The sequence below is a fragment of the Phocoena phocoena genome, chromosome 20, assembly GCF_963924675.1.
Source record: "Phocoena phocoena chromosome 20, mPhoPho1.1, whole genome shotgun sequence".
Lineage (NCBI taxonomy): Eukaryota > Metazoa > Chordata > Mammalia > Artiodactyla > Phocoenidae > Phocoena > Phocoena phocoena.
Genome location: NC_089238.1, coordinates 17,864,519 through 17,890,963, shown reverse-complemented (window position 1 = coordinate 17,890,963; position 26,445 = coordinate 17,864,519). Strand labels below are relative to the sequence as shown.

Here is a 26,445-nt window from a genome sequence, read left to right as displayed (position 1 = left end):
GATTAACTCCTTCTGCTTTTGTATGTCCTGAAAACTCTTTACCTCTGTCTACTCCAATTCTAAAGGACAACTTTGCTGGGTAGTGTATTCTTGGTTGAATATATTGTGCTACTCCCTTCTGGTCTGCAAAGTTTCTGCTGATACATCTTATGAGGGTTTCCTTGTATGTAACATGTTTTTCTCTTGCTGGTTTTAAGATTGTCTCCTTGTTTTAACTTTTGACAATTTAATTATAATGTGTTTTGATGTGGGTGCCTTTGGATTCATCTTATTTAGAACTCTCTGGGCTTCCTGGATTGAGATGTCTATTTCTTTCCCCAGGGAACTTTTCAGCATTATTTCTTTAAATGAGCTTTATGCCCCTTTCTCTCTTTCCCCTCTGGGACCTCTGTAATCCACATGATGGCATTCCTTAAGCTATCTTCACTCTTTTTCATTCTTTTTACTCTTCTGTTTGGATAAATTCCACTGCCCTGTCTTCAAGCTCACTGATCCTTTCTCACACTTGCGCTAGTCGGCTGTTGAAACACTCTATTGAATTTTTCACCTCAAGGATTATATTCTTCTGCTCTATGATTTCTCTTTGGTACTTTTTAAATATTTTCTATCTCTTCGTTGAAATTCTCACTTTGTTCATGCTTTCCTGACATTGCTGAGCATCTTTATGACTGTTATTTTAAACTCTCTTTTAAGTAAATCACTTATCTGGATTTCATTAAGATCAGTTTGGGGAGATTTATCTCGTTCTCTTCTTTAGAACATATTCCCTTTTTTCTTCATTTTCCTTTACTCTCTGTGTTGGTTTCTGTGCATTAGAAAAAACAGCCACCTCTCCTGTCTTGACAGAGTGGTCTTGTATAGGAGATGAGTCTCATCCATCAGCCTGGCCCAAGCTCTTGGCTGCCTCTCAAACCTCTGTGATTGTCCAAGCTGCTGCCTTTATTCTTAGTGGTTCCCAGTAGTTGGGGATGTTCCAAGACCCATCAGAGAAAGGGAGGGTGGGAAGAAGGGAGGGAGGGAGAAAATAGAAAGGTGCTCAGAAAGACTCTACTTTGGATGTATCTTTTTTTATACCAAATTATAATAAATATGAGCCCTTTAGAATTGGAAACCAATTCAACAGGAAAGGTTAAAATATCAGAAAACTGATTTTTCTTAATAGGAAACATTACCTCTTCCTTGGATAAATGCCTGAATTTTGTTTGATATCTACTCAGTTCTACATTCAAACAATGAACAGTCAGTTTCAATCCATCATTTTCATCCACCAGTTCTTGAGCTTGTTTTCTTAGATAATGTAACTCCGGTGCAGCGACTACTGAAAAATATAAATTCAATATTATACCATAAGAACTTATTTCAAATTTATCAAGATTTTATATAAATTGCTGATTGTCCTTCTTTCCCTTTTAGGCTCACAAAGGCAGTGAATGACAGATATATAGATACAAATGAATAAAAGTAACCAAGTTTTTTTAACACTGAATAGTCAACAGTGTTTTGGAAGTTTGTGAAAAATTTTGCATGTATAATTAAGGTAAAATAAAAATTTTAGGTTGAAAAAAAGTCATTTCAGATGATAGACAAATATGTTCCATGAAAATTATATAGAATAAATGGAGAATTTATTACAACTAATAACTTTCCCACATAATAGTAATGTCTTATTAGAAAACGTCATAGAAAATAGATCCCACAAAATAATAGCACAAATAATATAAAGTATCTAGAAATATGCCTAAGACAAGAAATATGCAGGGTCTGTATAAAGAAAACTACAACATCTTTCTTAAGGCCATAGTATTAGACTTATATAAACAGATAAATATACAGAGAAAACATTGAAAACAGTGAATATTTATATGACCTTAGCATTATTATTATTATTTTTTTAGCCGTGCCACGCAGCACGTGGGATCCTAGTTCCCAGACCAGAGATTGAACCTGCCCCCACTGCACAGTGCAAGTGTGGAGTCTTAACCACCACAGAAGTCCCTGATCTTAGCATTAAAAAGAACTTGACACCAATGGCATAGGTCATAACAGAAAAATATCCTATATGTTTAGCTGAATTATCAACAAACTGAGAAAATATTACATACATGACAAAGGCCTAAAACCCTTAATATGTAAAGAGCTCCTACAAATCAACAGAAAAGATCAAAGCATCTCAATTTAAAATGGGAAAACTTATAAAAGAGAAAGAAAATGACCCACAAAGATAATGAAAAAAAATATTCAACTTCATCAATAGTAAATGAATTAAACTAAAATGGGATTCTTCTTTTTTTTTTAACCTATCAAATTCGCAAGGAAAATACAATCCTCATCATTGGTAAGTATGTGGTGAAAGAGCCACTTTTATACGCTGTTCATGGGGATAAAAACTGATATGAAACATATGTACAATACTATGCTAAGAATCAAAAGAAGTATTGGAATTTTAGCATAATAATAATGACACAGCAGATGAAATCAAATTTCAACAAGTATAAGGATATTAATGAAAGACCTTAAAATCATAACAAAATATCAAGAACATTAATATCACCAAATACTGTAACATAAAATATTAACTTTCAAAATAAATAGGAAAATTTGAAATCTTGTTTGTTCCTTTAATAAAAGAACTTTGTAGTTGTCCCCACCTTCCTGAGAGGATGCTTTCTCAACTTCTTTCAGCTTTCCATTTTCTTTCTCCATTCTTTTAAGTTTTAACTGTAGTTCTTTCATTGTTTTTTTTATTATGTTAAGTTCAAGAGTAAGGGTTTGATTTGCATTGTTTAGATGCAAATTGTCTTCTTTTAATTCCTCGAACTTTTCTTTGGTTATTTCTATATGTCTTTGATGTGTTCTACCATTTACATCTAAAAAGGCACAGGAAAAAAGTTTTAAAATATTAATTGATATTTACAATTCTACATCAAAATTACAGGAGACAATTTCAAAAACCACATGAGCAACTCTTCATGTCAGTGCCTGCAAAGAGAATGGCCTATACAGCAAAGGGTGCATGGTCTGTTGAGACTACAGTGAGCAACAGGAAGAGGGATGACAGAGGGGGAGGCAGGAGCCAGTGGAAGCTCTATACTGTTGGACATAGGATTGTACATATCATAATATGCAGAGTGGAGGTTGTATCCTGCAGGCCACCAGGAGCCAGAAAGCCTTTCAGGCAGAAGTATGGAAAGAAGAGGCTCTACTCTCAGATGAATCCCTGAGGCCAGCAGTGAAGAAACCTAACAGGAAGGAGGCCTAGCCCAGAGGCAGGGAGACCAGTCAGGAGACTCCTAGAGTAGGGATGGAGAGGAAAGGACATGAGAGAAGGATTCAGGGGCGAAAGCTCAGCAGGGCTCAAGAACTCAACTGGGTGTGGACAGTGAGGGGGGCAAGTCAAGGATGAGCACCAAGACCTGTGGTTTGGAAGACATCTAGCCAGACAAGGGACACAAGCATGGCAGGGGAAGGGAAGCCCAGGCTAGGACATGGGCCCGGAGCTCTGAAGGCAGCCTCAGCTGGAGAGACTGAGGCGCCACCAGCATGTGGGCAGACCTGAAGGCACCGGGGTGAGAAGAAAGCCAGAGACCACGAAGGATGTTAGGAAGGAGCAGCAAGAAAGATGGAGGAAAGCAGAGAGCGATGTTCCACAGAGAGATCAAAGGAGGTGAGGGCTACGATGGGCTCCCAGCCCGGGCAGAGCTTCTGTGTGCAGATGTGCAGACAAGGGCGGGAATGCTGGTGACTCCAGACAGCCTCCCCTGACCTCTGACACACACATCCCCAACCCCTAGAACATGAAAGGAAAGTCTAAGAAATGAGTAACTCCACAGCTACACTGAAAACAAGAGGCGAGCCACCAGGAATCCCGGAAAGAAAACATTTGAGATTAGATTGAAGATGGAAGCTGCAGCCTAAAATATGCCAGGAGAGGTCAGCTACTGGAGGTGGGAGTGCTTCCAGGGATGTGCTTTGCCCTGGCAGGTAGCGGGGACACAAAGTGACCTAGAAAGGGCTGATGAGGTATCCAGTTAATGTGCCAGATGGGATCAGCAATGGTTCAAGTCCCCTGGGCCGGGTAGTACAGACAGGCTCTGAGGACAGATGCAGGCAGGCACTGGGGCTGGGGAAACTCAGGAGGAAGAGGGACCCCCGAACCCCCTGGCTGACCACACACCCTGTCTGTCCCTGTCAGTCACTGGAGACAGGCTGTACGCCTGACAGCCCACTGGTTTCCCCCTCTGAGCAGCCTGCAGTAATCAGATACAGCATCCCCAGGCAGACCAACAGGGACTCCCAAGGACCAAGGCGAACACATCACATCACCAAGAACCATGTGAGCTAAGAGAAGCACCAAAATCAAATAACAGAGGACACAGCTGGCTGCTCAGCAACTATAAGATTTTTGAATGGGTGTAGTTAAGATTCCAGAGAGATGTTTGTCAATACTTAATAGAAATCATGGAAACAAACAGTTTCATTCACAATACAAATTCAAAGGATGGGCTGAGCAGCAGAATACATACAATGAAGAATCAACCTGTGGGCTAGACATTAGAGGCCCAGCAATATCCCAGAATACAGCAGCACCAAAAACACCGAGATAGAAAGGGTGAAAACAAAGCCAATCAGACATGGAGGATAGACAAAAGCCTTGATTCCTGATAGGATTTTCAGACTAGCAATGTGAGGCTTAACAGGAAAAAAATTACAAAATCCACCTTGAAAGCTAATGAGGCTCCTCAAACTGTAGAGGGGATAGCACCCCAGAAAGTATTTCCAGACCCCTCAGCTCTGTCTCTAGCCCCTGAGCAGAGCCCCCGTTTGCATACACCCTCCTCCCAGTGTCTGCCTACAACCCACAGGTCCACTCCCCTCCCCAGGATCTGAGCACATGCCATGGGGACATATATCCATCATCCAACGTGTACACGTTTGGACTCTCTCTTTTAAGGCAAAGGTGGAAATTCAACAAACTGCCTCCTCTTCCCAATTCTGATAATGGGACAGAAGCAACAGCCTTTACAGGAAAAAAAAAAAAAATCTTTGTTTTATGTGAGATTATTCTGGGTATTCACTAGAACAATCAGCTTTTCAATCACAATGAAATTCAAAAGGCAAATACCTGGAGAGGGTGGAGGTTTTCCACACAATGATGGTTTTTCATCCTAAGGAAGAAAACAACATGAGAGTAATGAATTAAGAGTCTCAGCATCTCCTAAAAGTGGATTGGCACAAGCAGGTAGGTCATCATATATCAAATATTTAAGTACTTGTTCCCCCTTCATTTTGGCTCTTATAGTTGCTAGTTTGTTTTAGCTTTAGAAACTTTAATATTCACTGTTTCTTTTAAATGAACCAAAACCTTAAGGGATTTCCCCTCTTGGCAGGTTCTCTGAGCAGCAAGGGAAGTCCTGCTGCTTTCTTCCTGCCTTTTTGTCCATGAGTTCAGTGTCTTTTTTTTTTTTTAATTGGAGTCTAGGTGATTTACAATATTGTGTTAGCTTCAGGTGTATAGCAAAGTGGTTCAGTTATACATATATATTTTTTTCCAATTCTCTTCCATTATAGGTTATTATAAGATACTGAATACAATTCCCTGTGCTATACAGTACATCCTAGTCGCTTATCTATTTTATACATAGTAGTGTGTATCTATTACTCTCATACTCCTAAGTTTTCCCTCCCCCCATCCCCTTTGGTAACTATATGTTTGTTTTCTATATCTGTGAGTCTATTTCTTTTTTGTAAATAAGTTCATTTGTATTATTTTTTAGATTCCACATAAGTGATACCGTACAATATTTGGTTTGTCTGGCTTACTTCACTCAGGATGATAATCTCTAGGCCCATCCATGTTGCTGCAAATGGCATTTCATTCTTTTTTCTGGCTGAGTAATATTCCTCTGTGTGTGTGTGTGTGTGTGTGTGTGTGTGTGTGTGTGTGTGTGTGTGTATACCACATCTTCTTTATCCATTCATCTGTTGATGGGCACTTAGGTTGCTTCCATGTCTTGGCTATTGTAAACAGTGCTGCTGTGAACACAGTATCTTTGGAAATTAGAGTTTTCTCCGGATATATGCCCAGGAGTGGGATTGCTGGATCATATGGCAACTCTATTTTAGTTTTCTAAGGAACCTCTATACTGTTGTCCATAGTGGCTGTACTAATTTACATTCCCACCAACAGTGTAGGAGGGTTGCCTTTTCTCCACAATTTATTATTGGTGGCCAGTCACAGTGTTTACATGCAGGTCCCATAAGTGACAGGCCATCAGTTCACATTCTAAAGCATGTGATATGACTGTAGGTGCTGAGCAGAGATGCACAAAGCAAATTCCAACTGGCCTTTTCTCCTTGGGATATGCAAAAAGACCCCATTAGCTTCAGAGAAGCACGTTTTCAAAGCACTGAGAAGGGCTTCCCTGGTGGCACAGTGGTTGAGAGTCCACCTGCTGATGCAAGGGACACGGGTTTGTGCCCTGGTCCGGGAGGATCCCACATGCCGCGGAGTGGCTGGGCCCGTGAGCCATGGCCGCTGAGCCTGCGTGTCCGGAGCCTGTGCTCTGCAACAGGTGAGGCCACAACAGTGAGAGGCCCGCGTACCGCAAAAAAAAAAAAAAGTACTGAGAAAAGAATACAACATCCTCCTTTTCAACCCAAAACTTAGAGGAAAGGGAAGTTTTTGAACTTTTGTTCATTTTTCTACTACACATCAGTCTGATTCTAAGTTTCTAATTTCTGCTGAAAAAGTAGATAAGGTTATAAATTAACTCTACTGAGAAGTTTTTAATTTTTAAACTCCTTTGACATCGCAGAATTAAAAACTTAAATAAACTATTTCCACGTCTGCAAACTGGTTATTGTCTATTCATTCTACAAATGAAAATGTAAATGTAAGTGATTTCTAATCCCTCAACACATTACATTCATTTTAAACTATGCAAAACATGAGTTTCTTCATGTTTTAAAACTTTTTTTAAAGAAACATTCAATGGAAAAGAACTCTTAATGGAAGTTTTCTTCCCCACAAATCACAAAAGTTGTTTTGAAATTATGGTGGAAATTCTACTAATTGAGAAAATCAGTTTTTAAAAAACAATCCTTGGGCTCCCCTGGTGGCGCAGTGGGTAAGAATCTGCCTGCCAATGCAGGGGACATAGGTTCGAGCCCTGGTCCGGGAAGATCCCACATGCCTCGGAGCAACTAAGCCCATGCGCCACAACTACTGAAGCCCGCATGCCTAGAGCCCGTGCTCGGCAACAAGAGAAGCCACGGCAATGAGATGCCTGCGCACCACAACGAAGAATAGCCCCAACTCGCCACAACTAGAGAAAGCCCGTGTGCAGCAACGAAGACCCAACGCAGCCAAAAATAAATAAATAAATTTTTAAAAAACACACACACAAAAAAACAATCCTTACCTTTAAATTCAGAATAGAATGTTTACCATCTGATTAAAAAAAAAGAAAGAAAACTTTGTAAAGCAGAGAAAGACATCTGACAACTCAGAAGAGTACAATCTTAGGAACTCACCTTCTGCAGATGAGCTAAACCAGGCCCAGGTGGGCAGCCTTCCCAAGGCCACATGAGAAGCGGGTCCAGAGCCAGGCAGGAGCCCAACTCGGAACTGCTCATCTCTCCCCGCTGCTCGTTCCTGAGCACCTTCAGTGGCTCACATGATTGGAGAACCAAGGCCAAACTCCTCAGCGCGACTCTGAGCCTTCTCCATCTTCCCAGCACTCCCCCTCCCAGAGCTCTCTACCCGTCCCACCGCCATTCCCCAGATGGGCTGAAGCTGATGCCTCCCCGTCTCCCCGCCTACAGTAGCAGTCCACTCGGTCAGATGCTGGTACCTCGACCAAAGGATGTCAGGGTCCAAGCTTCTTGGCCGGGTACTGCTAGGGCGCAGAGTGGCACCTCAGGCTGACAGAGTTTGAGGCTTTAGCCTTTAGACAATAATTATCAGCTAGCATTATGGAGGATGCTGTGCTTCACACATACGACTAAATTTCATCCTTATAAATTTAATCCTTATAAGAACCTGATGAGAGGTGCACTCAAACTGAGTAGAAGTGGGGTTAAGGAACTCACCAAGCCTCTCGCCACCTGGATATGACAGAACCAAAGCACTAAAAACCAGTGTTTCTGATGTGTTGCCTAAGGATCACTCACATCAGACTCTCCAAAGAGCTTGTTAAAAATACAGACCCTCTGGGGCTCCAGCCCAGATTCACTGACTCAGAATTTGGGGCTGGGGTGGGGCCTTTTCACAAGTGTCCAGGGGCTTCTAATGCCCATCACAGACCAAAAACCACTGGAGGAGCTGAACTCCCTCCCAACCACCACCTGCGTTCCCAGTTCAACACCACCTGTGTTACCAAGTGCGCCAGTTACCACACTGCCGTTCAGCTCCAAACCCACCTTTATTGCTGGCTTGTGTTACTGCAGCAGCGCTACCTTGCCAGGAGGAGGAAGGGGCTTGGGTTCCTCACTCCAGAAGGCGGTCTCCATCCTCTCTCTTTCCCTGCGTTCCTCTTTTTCTCTCCCCTCTCCTCCTTTCTTCCCTCTTTCTAGGTGGCCAGCAGCACTTCCCCATGGGTGGCTTCTCCTGGAATTCCCCTGGAGAGGGCAGCTTTCCAGCGAGTTCTGTTAGCAACACACCTCGGCTAACTTCTCCACCCGCCAGTGGACCACAGCTGCACCCTCTCCAATGTCTGCATTGGAGATTCTCCAAATGTTTCTTCTCTTGGGGGCCCTCTGTTAACAAAAGAGGGAGCAGCTGTTCTCTCTATCTGCTATTCCTGCATTCTTTAGATTTCTCTCTACCCCTTAGTAGGCAATCCTCTTACAGTCAATAATTCTTTACATTAAACTTTCCTTTTTCAAATCACCATATACATTCTGTCTACTGATTGGATTCTGACTGATATATAACACATCAGGCCACAGACAACACAGACATTAGAAAGTGGATGGACATGTATGAACACAGAGATATTCAGGATGTGTTATGATTTTTTAAAAAAGGCAGGTAATAAAATAACATACATTTTATTCACATACGCATTCGAAGTTGTTAAAATTGTACTCTACGGGAGTACAATTATGTGTGTTTAACCTCCTATATTTCTGCATTTCAGTTCGTTTTTTTTTTTACAGTGAGAAAATATTAATTCTGTAATTTAAAAAGAGATATGGGCTTCCCTGGTGGCGCAGTGGTTGAGAGTCCGCCTGCCAATGCAGGGGACACGGGTTCGTGCCCCGGTCCAGGAAGATCCCACATGCCGTGGAGCGGCTGGGCCCGTGAGCCATGGCCGCTGAGCCTGCGCGTCCGGAGCCTGTGCTCCGCAATGGGAGAGGCCACAACAGTGAGAGGCCCGCATAAAGCAAAAAAAAAAAAAAAGAGATATACTTTTTACTTGAATTGAATATACACGTGGATTTCCCACAGGGATAAGGTATGCTGGCCTAATCAATTGGCGTTTTCTGGCACAGGTATTAGTAGGCTGGCCTTCTGCTTGTCAATCAGTCCCCTTGTGAACTGACTTATATGAGAGTTTTCTTGAGCCTAAGCAACTCTGAGGGTCCTGATAAAGCAGTGACTGGTGCCCACTGTATGCCAGGCTCTCCTTCTCACTTCTCAAACATAAGCCACCTCTTAGGAAACGGAAAACCTTTGTTCTTTAATGTGCTGAATTCTCTCACTGTGCCAAATGAAATGTACAAGGATGCGCTATTGCAAAGTTGTATCATAGACATGTCCCTGCACTCTTTCATCCAAAACACCTGTAGTCACAGCCTGCCATGGGCCAGGACCCTGATCCAGGCACTGGAGCTAGCCTGGTGAACAAGACAAGCTCACTCGCTCATCCTGGGGAGACCACTGGGTACCCGCCTCTCACAGCGCTAGACCTGGGGCGCAGAGAGGAAGGAGCGTGTGGAGCTTCAGAGCCTGAGCCCTGACCCTCCACCCCAGGGGGCCTCTCTCGGCTGCCGGAACTGACAAAATGGACCCCAGTGTGAGGGCCTCAGGCTTTAAAGATGACCGAACACCCGGGCAATCAACTATTTTCACTGTAACCCAGTGAAAACAAAACTCAGGGATATTCCCAACTTAAAATCATGGAATCACAGTATGAAGGTGCAATGGCTACATGTTCCCCCAAGTTAACCAATATTTATTGCCACAAAATGCTTTTAGATATTAAATTAAATAAAATTTTTTTTACCTTTTTCTTGTGTATGCTCTGGTGGAACAGGTGAGCCTGGAAACCCATCTTGTTCAGAAATATTTTCCTCATCTCCACTGTCCACCCCATGTGACGATGGAACCTTTTTGTTACAAAAGACAAAGGAACAGCCAACTATGTGATAAGTGCTTCTGTATCAAATTTCTTCCCAACAAACCCAAACGTCTTATTCCACACCTTCTCCACTGCTCTTTCTTCTCTAAGACATAAAAGGACCGCATCTGGCAGGGCTGGATGAAATCTTGGGTCCCTCAGGAGAAGCCCAGTGGCAAAGGCAATGCCGTCCAAATTATGCTTAAGCCATTGAGAACTTCACAGCCACTCCCACCCCCCCCCCCCCAATGCTACCTGGGCAGCTCGCCTTCCCCATTCCTGCCAGGGACCAACTCAGGAAAAGGGGCTGCCTCTGGCCTGCTCTGCATAGTACCCAGTACCACCCTGCCTTGGTACTGATGCTGTGTATTCATCTCTGCATGGGACAAGACCTGCTGACGAGCCCTGTGAGAGCCCTCATCCAGGCAACTGTTTGGGATCGAGGCCCATTATGCTGGCTGGCTGTGAGTCCGCTGTGAATGCTTCCTGATGGAATGGAACTCTCCCCTGTGCTGTCTGTGAGCATCTTCTACGTAGGTATCATGAATGGTGGCAGGGCTGCAGAGCTGCCCCTCACAGACCTGTGGGCCATGACTGGGACCTCCCCTGATGAACAGGAGACCACCCCACTGGCAGGGCTCTGGGAGGTGGGGACAGAGGCTGCCCAAGGGCAAGTGCAGTGAACCATGTCTTGTACAAAAAGCTGTGACTGGTGCTCCCTGGCTGGCTTCCCTTCTGCTACACTGAATAGTATCTTGCGTATGCGATCACCTTGGCTTAGCTGTGCTGTGCTGCAGGCCGTGGAAGGGTCATCCCCATGGCTGGCAGGGAGGGGGCAGAACTCACTGGCAAGATGCCCAAGAGAAGGGGCATTTCAGAGCCAAAAGCTAAGGCTAGGCCCACCAGGCTCTGGGTACAGGGCTCCAGGGCGACCCAGCTCAGAGCAGCAGAAAGGTCTCCCACTCTACTCATCATCTGAAGGGATTAAAAAGAAATGACCTCTTAGGTTTTGTCTCCTAGGAACCCACCTGCCTTGTTCACCCTATCAAAGATATATTATGCTACTCACTTTTATCAAGGAAATACGAAACTGCTATGGCTTCCCTGGTGGTGCAGAGGTTAAGAATCCACCTGCCAATGCAGGGGACGTGGGTTTGAGCCCTGGTACAGGAAGATCCCACATGCCGCGGAGCGACTAAGCGTGCACCACAACTACTGAGCCTGCGCTCTAGAGCCTGCGAGCCATAACTACTGAGCCCACGTGCCACAACTACTGAAGCCTGTGTGCCTAGAGCCCATGCTCTGCAACAAGAGAAGCCACCGCAATAAGAAGCCTGTGCACCACAATGAAGAGTAGCCCCTGCTCGCTGCAACTACAGAAAGCCCGCGCGCAGCAACAAAGATGCAACGCAGCCAAAAGTAAATAAATAAACTAAAAAAAAAAGAAAATGCTAAAGATACCCTATTATGGAAAATAATGTTTGGCAGCATCTACTAGCACTAAGACTGATCGTACATATGCCCTATGACCATACATATATCACTCATCAGTATATATGAGCGGTATAGACCCACCAGAAATATACATATGTACACACAAGTGTTCATAGCAGCACTATTCCTAAAAGCCCCAATCTGGAAACAACCAAATATTCATCTTCAGTAAAATGAATAACTAATTGGATGTTATAACTGTACAACTGGATACTATACAGCAATAAGAACGAACCAACAACTGCTACACACAATGACAGAAGACTCAAAAACTCCAAAGAATACGTACTGTATGATTAAAGTCATAGAATCCTCAGAATAGGCAAAACTAACCTATGGTGATTTTCTAAGATCCAGTCTACTTTCGGAGTCAGGGCAGTGGTTAACTCTTGGGGGAGTAGTGAGTCCTCTCAGTCACAGAGGAGGACTTCTGGGGTCCTAGTAGTGTTGTTCTTTTTCTTTTAATCTGCATGGGGGCTACTTTGTAAAAATTCACTGAGCTGTACACTTATGGCTAATATGCCTTTTGTGTATATTTCATACAGCGATAAGTAAGCCTGAAGAATTTGTGACAATATTCTAAAAACACTCTAATATAAAAGTTTTAATTTAAAACATTTTTAAAACTATTACATACTTCTGAGTATGAAAATCACCTGGTTACTAAAACAAAAATTGTTTGGGTACTGAAGGAAGGGAGGAAGAAGCTGGCCAACTCAGCCACAGTGCTGCCATCAGGGATGCCAGGAGTGGCCTTTCCCTCATCCGTCTGTAGCCCTGGCCTAACCTCCTTCATCCTCCTCCTGGTTAGGACACTAACTCAGATTTTAAAGGGTAAAATGTACATGCTAGAATTTACAGGGTAATTATCAGAAAAGAAAACAAGCCAGTATAATTTGCAAACTAGTAGAGGGAAAGAAATAGAACTAAAAAAATCATCAATCCAAAAGAATGGAAGAGGAAAAGAGATACAGAGTAATAGGACAAGTAGGAAAAATAAAGATGGCACATTTAAACTCAAATATATCCATATAAAATGTTAAACATAAAAGAACCGAATGGTCCAGTAAAAAGACAAAGGAAAAGTTGGTCAAACTTAGTTAACAAAAACCATATGCTGCATTGAATTGTAAACATTAAATGGATGAATAGTATGTATGTGAATTATATCTCAGTAAACTTAAAAAAAAAAAACCAACTAGATGCTATTTACAAGACAGAGCTAAACATAAGGATATAGAAAGGTTAAAATTAAAGGATGGATTGGGAATTCCCCGGATATCCAGTGGTTAGGACTTGGCGCTCTCACTGCTGGGGCTGCATGGCATGGCCAAAAAAAATTAAAGGTTGGAAAAAAATAGACCACGCAAATATCAAACAAAAGAAAGATGGAGGGGACTTCCCTGCTGGCACAGTGGTTAAGAATCCGCCTGCCAATGCAGCGGACACGGGTTCCAGCCCTGGTCTGGGAAGATCCCACATGCCAAGGAGCAACTAAGCCCGTGTGCCACAACTACTGAACCTGCGCTCTAGAGCCTGTGAGACACAACTACTGAAGCCCGCACGCCTAGAGCCCGTGCTCCACAACAAGAGAAGCCACCGCAGCGAGCAGCCCGTGCACCGCAGCTAAGAGTAGCCCCTGCTCGCTGCAACTAGAGAAAGCCCATGCGCAGCAACGAAGACCCAATGCAGCCAAAAATAAATTTAAAAATTAATTAGAAAAAAAAGAAAGATGGAGAATGTCAGATGAAATAGACATTAAGGCAAAAAACCTCTTTAGAGATAGAGAGGTTCACTTCATAGTGACAAACTGTTCAATTTACCAGGAAGATATAATTTTAAATTTGTACACACCTAAAAATGTAGTCAGGTGCAAAATAATACACGTTCTATGATTCCATGAATATAAAGCTCAAAACTATGCAAAGCTAATCTGTGACATCTTCTCTTACTTGGAGGTGAAAGCAAGATACTGGAAAACCTGGCAACATGGCAAAGAAGCTGCAGCGTCTAGGTTCCTGTGACTGTGGAGCGAGCCAACTGTAAGAGCCAGCGGTGATTAACCCTGAGGACGCAAAGGGTGCAGCCCCAAACGGCACTGGCACCTTCCCAGATGCCCCACCTCAGATCAATGATGCCAACCTAAGAACCCCAGCCCAAAGGGACAGACACTAGTGGTGGAGCAACAGAAGGGTTCAGTTAGCTCCACCTCAGGGTAAAGTCCAGGCAAGAGTGTGGTCAGATTGTGCAGTGGACCAAGGACTAACTCTGGGAGGGGCAGTTTTGATCTGTAGGGTAGAGGGACCGCGCGGGCCTGCACTGGGACCTTTGTAAGTCCGACAGCATGCTGGACCTCCCCTGGTTTGGTACGCTATGGTAAGGGAAATAAGCGTTTGTGAATCCACGCCTCCTCACTGCTGCATGGAGGAGACCCCACCGCTGGAAGATGACAGGGCTCACTCTTGGTGGCTTCTGCAAATTGGCTGGTGCCTGACTTGAGATCCTGGCCTTCTACCTCCACCAGTGGGGGTCCAGCTCATGCAGAGGTGCTTGCATTGGTAGAGCAGAGTCAATGGTCTACACGTGCATACACTAACCGTGGACATTCCTATCCGCACAGGGATGTGTACGTGTAAATGTGGACAGGGAGACTGCAGGCACCGCAGCCCACCCGGCAGTCAGGGCCCCGCTTCTACCTTGCTGAGAGAACCCTGATTTTGTTCAGTGCAAGTGGGCTCAGCCCATAGTGATAGTAACCCTCTTCCCCTTAGCCAGTAATTGGCCAAGGGATGGGCATGTGACCAGTGAGCCTCCTGCTGGGAGGCTCCCAGGAAAAAATGTTCCCCGTAATGAACACAGTGCAGCCTGAAGGACCTTGCCCTGCTTCCTCCTGTCTGCAGGAAGAACTCGCTGCATTTGATGACCACAAAGAGCAGGCCAAGAGAATCTCAGGAGCCAGCCTTTGACAGGCAGCTGAAACAATTTGGAATCTCCTACCTTTTGATTTTGTTATGTGAGAGAGTTAAAGGTCTATTATTTAAACCTTGTGTTTGCCTGTTTGATTATTTGTAGCCAAGAAAATGATACAGACATCAAAGTGACCGCAGAGGCTTGTCCTGGAGAGAAGAGGAGGGATGGAATGGCAGGGTTTCAGGGCAGTGTTTGCTTTACATGCAGTATCAAACGTTTTTATAAGACATGGGGATTCATGTATACTTGTGTAACGGAAAGAAACTTTTAAAGAAATTAAAAACTGTGGAGAGAGAAGGGGGACAGTCCTAATCCTCAACCACAGCAGCAAAAGATTCCCTACTACTCCTTGGCCTCCAGAAGTTTCTAGAGATAACTGGTTTACCCAGGCATGACTGATTCCTCTCTGGATCCAAGGACATGGCAGACACTCAAATATTCGTTGGTTGGCAGTTGGCTGGACGAATAAATGAACAACATGAATGAATATATGATATTTTATGACAAGATGCTCTGCAAATCCACAAACACAACAAGAGCAAGGATGGGTGACAGAGGAGCTTCAGTGACATCCTACCGGTGACTTCCTGAAAATGGTAGCAGGCAATTAGACTACACTCTCCTCCCTTAAAACCTGTTGAAATCAATTGAAAGAATGAAAAGAAAAAATGCAAGCAAGCTTAGTCAATGGCCAGAAAACAGCTACCAAACCTATGAAATGTGGAAGAGAGGGAGAATGCCAGCAGCCGCCAAACTTCCTCAGATGTCAGGTATGCAGATGCTCTGACAGTCATGAACTGTCACTTTGTTGCAAAGGTCCACAGTGATCCTCTGACAGGTGCACTGACAGCAAGGATGTGATGGTCCCCGGAGACGTACAGTAACTCCCACAGGGCAGAAGGGAGGGCGGGCGAAGCCAAAGGGAGACACTTGGGAGAGCCCACCTTTGCCATCCAGAATCCAGCTCTATACTCTCAAAGAAGTTAGACAGCACAGGCTGACATGAGGAACCCAAAGAAGAGATCCAGGAGATCAGGTAAAGTGATAAGGCAAGAGAAAGATGTGTGAAGTAAATCAGCAGAACTCACAAAAACAAAAGGCAAAATAAAACCACTACAGAGGTAAAAGCTATACGGGAAGCCATAAAACATAGTGACCAAGTGCTGAGAGAGATGAGGATAGACAGAGTAAATCACACAAAGTGAAGCTGAAAAGGAAATGGAGGGACAAGGGATTACAGAAAACATAATAGACATGGAAGACAAAGGATATCCAACCAATGCATAACTAGTGCTCCCAACGGAGAATACAATGAACGGATGATGAAACCAGTCAAAGATAAAATAAAAGAGGGGAGGAAATATTCCCTGAAAATAAAAAAGGGAGATGAAAATCTATGTCTACAGAATTAAATTATATGCACTAAATTTCAGGAAAAAAGGACAGAAAATAATAAACACCACGATTAATCCTGGTGATATTACTGAACTTCAAAAGATAAAAGAATGAACCTACAAAGGTATCAGGCAGAAAAATCAAGTGACCTCAAAGGGGAGAAGAAAGGCCTTAACTCGTTCTTAGCTGTCACTCTCAGCAGTCCTCTCAGAAAAGGTTATGTGGTCTCATGCCACCGTGTACCCTTCCTTTAATTAATTATTAATTGTGTGACTATGGACTCTGTCTTATACTGATTCTCCAGCACCTAGCACAATACCTAGTACTCAATCGATGCTCAACAAAGTTAAGTGTTGAATTATTTACCTACCCAAAGACAGTTTCCTCCCTAACACAGTCCTTTATAAGATGAAGAAGCTGAGGCACAGAGACATTATCAGACCTCCCAAGTCACACAACTGGGAACTAGAGAAGCTGGGACTTGGACTCAGGTCTCTGTCTGTGGCGTTGCTCTTTCCACTGGGCCCTAGTGTTGTGGGAACTGACCACACGTTCACGCACCCCACTTCCCTTGCAGCCTTACTTTTGGGTGGCATCAACAAGACAACTGCTGAAAACAAGACTTGCTTTCCATTTGTTAGGCTATTTCTGAGTGGGTGCACACCTCACATGAAGATGTTTGCCCAAACTACCCTGAAACACAGACAGAGGCATGAGGTAGAGACTTATATCCAAATTGCCTGATGTGGGTTGTTCTGTTTCCTTATCTTACTAGCTTCGATAAAAAAGAATAAAACTGTAAATTATTTATCTGAGATTATAGAATGTCTACAGTAAAAATAAGGAGGGCAATTTTACTTTTTTTTTTTAAATTAAAACGTCCCCCATTGGCAGTATCTCCTTCAGAGCTAGCGCCATCTAGTGATGAAACAGCAGTTTTACATGCTGCACGCATCTATTCTTTTCAAAGATATGTATTTTAATCATATGATAAATTTAAGACTACTTGGTCAGTTTGAAAAAAACGAAAAAAGCTCTATGTCTAAGAAATATTCTTGATAGGCACAAGGATTGTAAACACAAATTTTAATTCTAAACAGGGAAAACTGGGTTGCCCTGATCTGAATCCAGCCTCTGCCACTGGGTGGTTGGTTGGATGATCTTGGGCAAGTTATTTATCCTGTTTCTTCACACACTTACCGCCAGGGGTGTGAAGTAAACGAAATGGCACGTGTGAGCTGCCTAGCAAATATCAAATGCTCAGAAAAGGTCAACGTGTCTTCCTCCCCCTATTGTATTGTAAGGCTGTGGGAAACTGAAATCCCCTTCCAGCTTAAGGGCCCCTTCATTCATGCCATCTGCAACCGGCCAGGACAATGTTCAGGTTATGATAAGACCTTGCAACTGCAATCAGTTACTAATACTCCACCTCCGGCTCCTGGGCTGTATAGGGAAAGGCTTTCCTGTTGGCTGGGATGTACAGAAAGGTGGAGACCGGCACGCACACACTGCTGCTGGGAAGGCAACTGGGAACCACTGCTTTGGAGAACAATTCGGCAATATCTAGTGTGAAGAAGCACACATAGGTACACGTACCAAACGTGCAAAGGAATAACCTAAATGTTCATCAGGAGGTGAGTAGACAAATAAATTAACATGTATCCATCTCAAAACTTCAATGCTGAGTGAAAAAGCCGAGAGGTGGAAAGATTGATTCAGTACGGTGACCTTTGTACAATTAAAAACATATATAGGGCTACCCTGGTGGTGCAGTGGTTGAGAGTCCGCCTGCCGATGCAGGGGACACAGGTTCGTGCCCCGGTCTGGGAGGATCCCATATGCCATGGAGCGGCTGGGCCCGTGAGCCATGGCCGCTGAGCCTGTGCGTCCGGAGCCTGTGCTCCGCAACAGGAAGAGGCCACAGCAATGAGAGGCCCACGTACCGCAAAAAAAAACAAAAACAAAAACAAAAACAAAACAGACTTCTAGAACACATCCCAAATCCAGAAGAAGATGGCTATCCAGGGATGGAGCAGATGGGAGACAAAGATTTCAACCCTAAGTATAATTTTCTTTCTTTTATTAAAAAATCTGAAGCAAAAAACCCCAAAAAAACGAGAAACAAAAGATAAGATGTCAAAAAAAAAAAAGATAAGATGTCAATACTTGTTCATTCTGGAGCATGAGAACACTAACGTGCTATGCTATTTTCTGCTTCTCAGTTGCGGGGGGCTGGGTTATAGAAAATGTACGTGTTCAGCTCTAACAGACAGTGCCCAGCAGCTCCCCACAGCGGTGGCGTCAACTCCGCTCCGGGGGCGTTAGAGAGCTCCTCCACACCCTCACCAGGCCTCGCCAGTGTTTGTTGCCTTGCTCTACTTTTCAAGTGTTTAAATAAAAGACATTTCCGAGACTTCCCTGGCTGTCCAGTGGTTAACACTCCACACTCCCAACACAGGGTGTGCTGGTTCGATCCCTGGTCGGGGAAGTAAGATCCCACATGCCGCACGGAGCGGCCAAAAAAAAAAAAAAATTCCATACTGCACATGGGTCCTAGAGCCACCATGACACACTTGCCTGAAAAATAAACTATCTGTTCTGTTAACGACAAAGGAGGTTGTACAGGTCACTATAATCTCTCTCCTCTGAGGGAAATGTGGTAGCGAGCTTTACTTCCAAAATAGTTGAGTGATACAGCTCTATCTGTAACCTGGGTCCAACATACTAGCCAGGAAGTGTGCAGACAGAGGGGCAGTGGGAGCTCACATAGGCCTGTTAGAGCCCCGCAGCAGACCTCCTTGGGTTCTTGGCAGCTGCCTGCCTGTCCAGTGCTCCTTGCTGTAGAGAAACCTAACTCTGCATGTTAAAGTCTGTATATGCTAGAAAGTGATGGTTAGTTTCTGAAATACTCACATAAGGATTCCTCAAAATAAGTTCCCTGACGTCACTTAAAATGTGATTCAATATAGTGGAGGATAGTCAATATATTCAATTTGTATATATTATAGTTGGATGTTACAAGTCTATAAGTATACTCACTACAAATAACACATTATAGTGATGGTGAAAAAGAAGAAAGCGAGAAAGGAAAAAGAAATTCTGGTGCTGTCCTTTGCCGTTAAAGAAATGGCGCTATCCAGTTTCCAAAACCCTGGGAGCAGAGTGTTTAAACCAGGGCACGCAGGCAATGGTGGAGAAATGGGCTCCTTCAACCTCTCTGAACCTTGGCTCCCCCATGTGTGATGGGGCCGTAGACGGAACCTACGTCAGCGAGACAACAGGAAATCAATGCATGTGAGAGTTTGAGTTACAGACTCACACAGGGTAAGCACTCAAAGAACGTCTGCTGCTAAGGAGAGACGAGTGACCATACTCCTCTTGTCAGGCATGAATTTGAAGAAATGTTGCAATGTACACATCGATACAGAAAAGTGACAGGAAAATTAGCTTTGGGGGTCAAAGGAAAGAGCAGGATGACCAGCATCAGATGCAAAGCTACGTTAAGAATGTGGAGATGGGGCTCCCCTGGTGGTGCAGTGGTTGAGTCCGCCTGCCGATGCAGGAGATGTGGGTTCGTGCCCCGGTCCGGGAAGATCACATGCCGCGGAGCGGCTGGGCCCGTGAGCCATGGCCGCTGAGCCTGCGCTCCGCAACGGGAGAGGCCACAACAGTGAGAGGCCCGTGTACGGCAAAAAAAAAAAAAAAAAAAAAAAAAAAAAAAAAAAAGAATGTGAAGATGTTTATCTCTGTTTCTGAAGGACTTGTCTTGAAAGATAAAGGAAAGAGTTTTGAATTTTAGCCGAACAAGACAGAAAATGAGACTGGACATGCTGAAAAGAAATAAGCCCCCAAACAAAAGCCATTAACTGCCGAAGAGAGAAAAGGAAAATCCTCACTAACGCCCTTGACACAACTGACTATCAGTTAACGTCAAGGTGCAGAAGAAACGCTGGAACGATGCAAGCACCTGATTTCTGTGTGGCACGGCATACACGGCGTCGCTGACGCTTCCCTCTTCTTTGCGAGCGCTTGTGTCCCCCGACTCCCTGTGGCTGCCTGACAGGTACGTGTCAGAGTCCTCTTCCTCCTCATAGCCCAGCATTTCAAAGGATGGCAAAGAGGATCTTCTTCCCGTCTCATTCTGCCTATGTGGTCTGTATTAGAACATTCAAGAGCAAAAGAAACAAACAAGCCACTTAATGCTTCACATAGGTTCATATACGTGTATTAAATGCACTGCCTCAAGTTCCACTGTAAAGTATTACAACCACATTACGAAATATACAGAAGCTAAAGGGTGATATCATCCACAATTCCATCTCTTTGTACACTGTTAGCATTTCTTTCTAGCTTTTCACCTAGGTTTTTATAGTTATTATCACTGCATACATATACAATTTGCCTCCTCGTTAACAAGTTTTTAAAGTCAAAAGGTTAGGTTCATACACCAGTTTTATCACCCGTTCCCCTTACTTAGGTTTTTTCCCCCAATTTTCACCATCATAAATAACCCTGTAATGAATGTCAATGTGTAGCAAATCTCTTCTGTATTGAGGATTAGTCCCATAAAACAAACAACCATGTGGAGAACAGCTGAGTCAAACAGTATAAACACACACACGCACGGAAACTACACCACCAACAGCAGGAGCGTTTCGTGGGTCCACAGGCGTCCGCGCAAAATCGTTTCCCCAGCCTGCAACTATGTTGGTAATAATTTTCTAAAACTTGCCAAAATCATTGAAATCTCACTGTAAAAATGTGCATTTCTTCCTGAGACTGGATATTTTTCCATGTATTTGGATGTGAGCCCTGGTTCCTCTGCTGTGAATTGTCTGCTCATGGCCTTTGTCCATTTATCTACTCTGCCTGTAGTACATCCATTCCAATATGAAATTAACTTTTCCATCTACTAAAATTAAAACCCTGACTTTGTTTTTACTATAAATATTTTTCCTATTCTATTGATCTTATTTTGACTGTAAATTTTTTTAACATACAGATGATTAAAAAAAAATTTTTTTTTTAACCTTCCAAATTCTTAGCTCGGAAGTACACAGCAGGCATCTCTGTCTGAGAGGCTTGATGAGATTGGGTATAGGATTTCATGGTCTTATTTCTATGTATATAAAAATTAATCCTTTCATTCAATAAGAATTTGTTTTGGTGTATGAATCAGGAAAGGCTCAAAGCTGACTTTTTTCTAATACTGGTAATGAATATACCGTTGAATCCTTCCCCTTCATCTGTGGGGCTGCCTTTATTAAAGATTCAATATGCCTGCAAACACGAGGCTCACCTCAGGGTGTTCACGTGCACCTCTCTATCATTGAACCAGCACTCCTCTACCTTAACTACTTCAACTAAATGTTTTAAAATATGATGGGGCTGGGGCTTCCCTGGTGGCGCAGTGGTTAAGAATCCGCCTGCCAATGCAGGGGACAGGGGTTTGAACCCTGGTCCAGGAAGATCCCACATGCCACAGAGCAGCTAAGCCCGTGCAACACAACTACTGAGCCGGTGCACCACAACTACTGAAGCCCGTGCACCTAGAGCCCATGCTCCACGACAAGAAAAGCCACTGCAGTGAGAAGCCCACACACCGCGACGAAGAGTAGCCCCCGCTCACCACAACTAGAGAAAGCCCGTGTGCAGCAACGAAGATCCAATGCAGCCAAAGATAAATAAGTAGATTTATTTAAAAATATATATATATATATGATGGGGCTAATGCAGCCCTCCCCCTGAGTCACTATTCTTCCCTTCCAGATTTCCTCTTATGGTCTTATCTGCTTACTCTTTCCAAAGAATTTCAGAATCACTTCCTCATCTTCAGTTCTTATTCAGCCAAAGTATAAATTCTTACCAGGAGAAAAACAGGCTATATTCAAACATCTCAGAAATGGAGTCAAGATTAAAATTCAAAAACCAAAAATATAAACACATCCTAGAAGGAAATATGTGAGCATTTGTATAATGCTGTAATAGGGAAAATCTTCCTAGATTTGACAATAATGTCAGAGACTACAAAGACTGCTAGCTCTTAATACATAAAAATAAAGAATATTTTGGTATGTTAAAAACAACTCAAAAACCAAAATTGAATAAACATGGCAGATACAAGGCAAATCTAGTGATGCCTCCCCCACCTCTACCCCACAAGCCCTTAAAGTCCTCAGGGTCTTCCCACTGCTCCTGGGGGAGATACCAAACCTCAGAACAGGATACCAAAGGCACCCCCAGCCTGCCCACTCCTCCAGCACCATCTCGGATGACTCCCCACCTCACTTGACTCCTCCCAGCCACAAATGTCTTCCTTCAGTTGCTCACATATGTCATGCTCCCTCTTCTCTCATCCCAGCCCCACACTGACCACCTCCCAACCCATTCCCAGTTGGTTCCTGTATGGCCCGCAGCTCTCCCCCAGTGCCCTCTCCCGTAGGAGGAAACCTTCCCGGCTCCTGGCCCTATGTCAGCTCTAATCCAGCTCAAGCAGTAGAGAAAGTGATGTTAAAGAAGAAAGCTTACAGTAGGTGTCAACAAAGGTAAATTCAGTGTGACCGTTCAGAGAGGAGATACATGAGAACTGGAGACTGACAACTCTCACCATCTAGGCTGTGCCTCAAAGCAACACTGAATTCACCAGCTCAGCGCTGCCACGAAGGCAACCGGTGTCTTCACAAGCTATAATTTAACAAGATCCACTCCAGAGAAAATTCGGATACAATTCAAGACTGACTAATGTCCCAAGACAGTATCCCTTTGACACTGGAGATGAAAACCTGAGTACTAAGCTCTACTCCAAGCCACATGCACCCACATGCACACACACACGCTCAGAGCTGCCCTGCCTCTGTCCCGACAGGAAGCTGAACCCATGACGTGGTCCTTACTGATGCCTCAGCTCCGAGGTGATGGCATAGGGCTCGAGGAAACTGTCCTTTTCAAGGTAGGTCGTGTCACTCTCAGAGTGGGATCTCCGGCGAGGCTGAGGAATGGCAAAAGTCCGGCCAGTCAATGTTGTTGCTAGAATGGCTGCAGCCAGAGCAGATCTATGGACAAAAACATCCCAGTGAGCCAGTGAGACACGAAGCCTCAAGGTGAAGGTTGAACAACAGGATACATGAATTAATCAAGGTTTACTTTCAGTTCTACAGTGTTCAGTGTGTATCTACTGGCTACGTGCCTGTAGTCTGTTATGTGCCATCGCACAATCTCACTTCATTCTCACAGCAACTGTATGAATGGATATTACTGTCATCTCCATTTTTCAAAGATATTAAATGACTTGTCTAAGCTTTCCTAGCTAATGGGAGATGAAACCAGGTCTGTAATCCAGGCAGTCTATATTCAAGTAGTGTTCCTATTAAAATGAAAGATCAGAATGGGGGAAAAAAAAGGAGAAATAAAAAGATACAAAAGAAATGAAAAGGAATTTGAAAATTTTGCAAATTATTCAAAACTATAATAAAGGACAGACAGAGTAATGGGTTTACCCTCCCGCTTGAAAAAGCAAAATAAACAATTAATTGTCCCAGCTTACTGCCTGAGAAAACTTCCAGGTCACAGCACAGGGAGGAGGAAATGAGGTGGAGGCAGGCCGAGGTGTGGAAATGGAGTGGAGAGTCAGGGAACACCAAGGCAGATAGAATTTGCAGGAAAGAAGACCAGAAAGGAAAGAGCTGAACAGAGAGAACTCCAGAAACCTGCAGAAGGCCCCTGAGTGCCCAGCAAAATGCTCGTCAGTGCAAGAGTGTGAGGACACTACGGAAGGCTGGGGGAGAGCCATCCACGAGGATGAGAGGAACAGTGCCAGGTGCTCACACGGGGCTGTGGACAGTGACTGTTCCCACCACACAGATGGGAACACATTATAATTCATGGGACACTGGGTACTCTAAGGGTGGTGCAGAATAAGTAGCCCTAGACTGAACACTGCTCCAGACCCTGCCTAACAAATCATAAAAGCAAGACCCAAAAGATCAAACTGGTTCCAAGTAATTCAACTGCATCCCAGAAAAAAATTCAAGAAGACTTGTGGGAATACAAAAATATCCATCACTCGACAAGGTAAAACTCACAAAAGTGTCTAGTTTGCAAACATACATAAACTAGGCATGCAAAGAGACAGAAAAACATGACCCATACTGAAGAGAATAATCAATCAAAACCCATTCAGAACTGACACGTTAGAAGTAACAGAGAGGGACATTAAGACAGTTATTATAATTATGTTCCATATGTTCCAAAAGGTAAGTAGAGACATGGAATATTATTAAAAAGACTTGAACTTCAGGAGATGGAAATTACACTGGATGGGATTAACAGTAGGTTAGTGAAATTAAAGGTGAAACAATAGAAAATAACCAAAATGAAATACAGAGAGGAAAAAATAACTTAAAGAGCATAGTAAGATATGAGATTAAAAATGCTATTGTTTTGTGTTTTAAGCCACTAAGTTTTGGGAACTCCCTGGCAGTCCAGTGGTTAGGACTCCGTGCTTTCACTGCCGAGGGCCTGGGTTCAATCCCTGGTCAGGGAACGAAGATCCCGCAAGCCACACGGCATGGCAAAGAAGAAAAACAGCCACTAAGTTTTGGTGTAATTACTTACATGGCAATAGATAACTTTCATCAAATGGTGCTGGAACAACTGGATACCCACGTGCAAAAAAGTGAACTTGAATCTATACCTCCCACACCATACACAAAAATTAACTCAAAATGCATCATAGACCTAAATGTAAAGGCTAAAACTATAAAACTTCCGGAAGAAAATATAGGATAAAATGCTTTATGACCTTGGGTTAGGTAAAGATTTCTTAGATATGATACTGAAATCATGATCTGTAAAAGAAAAAGCTGACAAGCTGACCTTCGTAAACATTAAGAATTTCTGCTCTCTGAAAGGCTGTTAAGAAGATGAAAAGATAAGCCATAGATGGGGAGAAAATATTTGCAAATCACATATTTGTATGTGATTTGTATGTGATACAAGAACTTGTATCCAGAATATATATCCAGAATAGTGTATATATACAGTAATAGGAACAAAACCCAATATTTTAAAGTAGGCAAAAGATTTTACCAAAGAAGATATACTTTACCAAAGAAGATATACAATGGCAAATAAGCACATGAAAAGATGTTCAGGGACTTCCCGGGTGGCGCAGTGGTTGGGAGTCCACCTGCCAATGCAGGGGACACAGGTTCGAGCCCTGGTCTGGGAGGAACCTACATGCCACGGAGCAGCCGGGCCCGCACACCGCAACTGCTGAGCTTGTGCTCTAGAGCCTGTGAGCCACAACTGCTAGGCCCGCGTGCCACAACTACTGAAGCCTGCACGCCTGGAGCCCGTGCTCTGCAACAGGAGAGGCCACCGCAATAAGAGGCCCGCGCACTGCGGCTAAGAGTGGCCCCCACTCGGCGCAACTAGAGAGAGCCTGTGAGCGGCAGTGAAGACCCAACACAGCCAAAAATAACTAAATAAATAAAGTTATATAAAAAAAAAAAGATGTTTAACACCATTAGTTACTAGAGAAATGCAAAATAAAACCATAAAGATACCACTACACACCTATTAGAATGTCCAAAATTTAAAAGACTGGCTAAGACAATCCGTTCAACCTGGGGCTGGCAGAATGGCTCTCACAAACAAGGGTGGAGAGAAGAAGGGGCCAGTCTGCCATCAATGAGGTGGTGACCAGAGAATAATCCACCAACATTCACAAGCACATCCATGCAGCAAGTTTCAAGGAAGGTGCCCCTTGGACACCTGAAGAGATCCAGAAATTTGCCAGGAAGTTGACGGGAACCACAGATGTGCACATGGACTCCAGGCTCAACAAAACTGTCTGGTCCAAAGGAATAAGGACCATCCCATACTTTATCAGTATGGTTGTCCAGAAAGTGCAATGAAGATGAAGATTCACCAAACAAGTTCTGCACGTTGTTATCTATGCACCTGTCACCACCTTCAAAAACCTATAGACAGGGATTTCCCTGGTGGTGCAGTGGTTAAGAATCTGCCTGCCAAGGCAGGGGACATGGGTTTGAGCCCTGGTCTGGGAAGATCCCACATGCCACGGAGCAACTAAGCCCGTGTGCCATAACTACTGAGCCTGTGCTCTAGAGCCCGCGAGCCACAATTACTGAGCCTATACAACACAACTACTGAAGCTCGTGAGCCTAGAACCCGTGCGCCACAACAAGAGAAGCCACTGCAATGAGAAGCCTGCACACGG

General features: G+C 43.8%; 1 protein-coding gene across 1 annotated transcript in view; it reads right to left on the bottom strand.

The window, feature by feature from the left end:
* Window positions 1–26,445, bottom strand: part of CEP89 (centrosomal protein 89) — a 79,499-nt gene that overhangs the window by 47,364 nt on the left and 5,690 nt on the right. The window contains exons 3-9 of the mRNA XM_065898356.1: window positions 23,096–23,254; window positions 20,170–20,356; window positions 10,230–10,332; window positions 7,422–7,450; window positions 5,123–5,165; window positions 2,649–2,867; window positions 1,173–1,315 (exon numbers count right to left, since the gene is read on the bottom strand). Of these exons, the coding sequence (XP_065754428.1) occupies window positions 1,173–1,315; window positions 2,649–2,867; window positions 5,123–5,165; window positions 7,422–7,450; window positions 10,230–10,332; window positions 20,170–20,356; window positions 23,096–23,254 (883 nt within the window). The remainder of the gene's footprint in view (window positions 1–1,172; window positions 1,316–2,648; window positions 2,868–5,122; window positions 5,166–7,421; window positions 7,451–10,229; window positions 10,333–20,169; window positions 20,357–23,095; window positions 23,255–26,445) is intronic.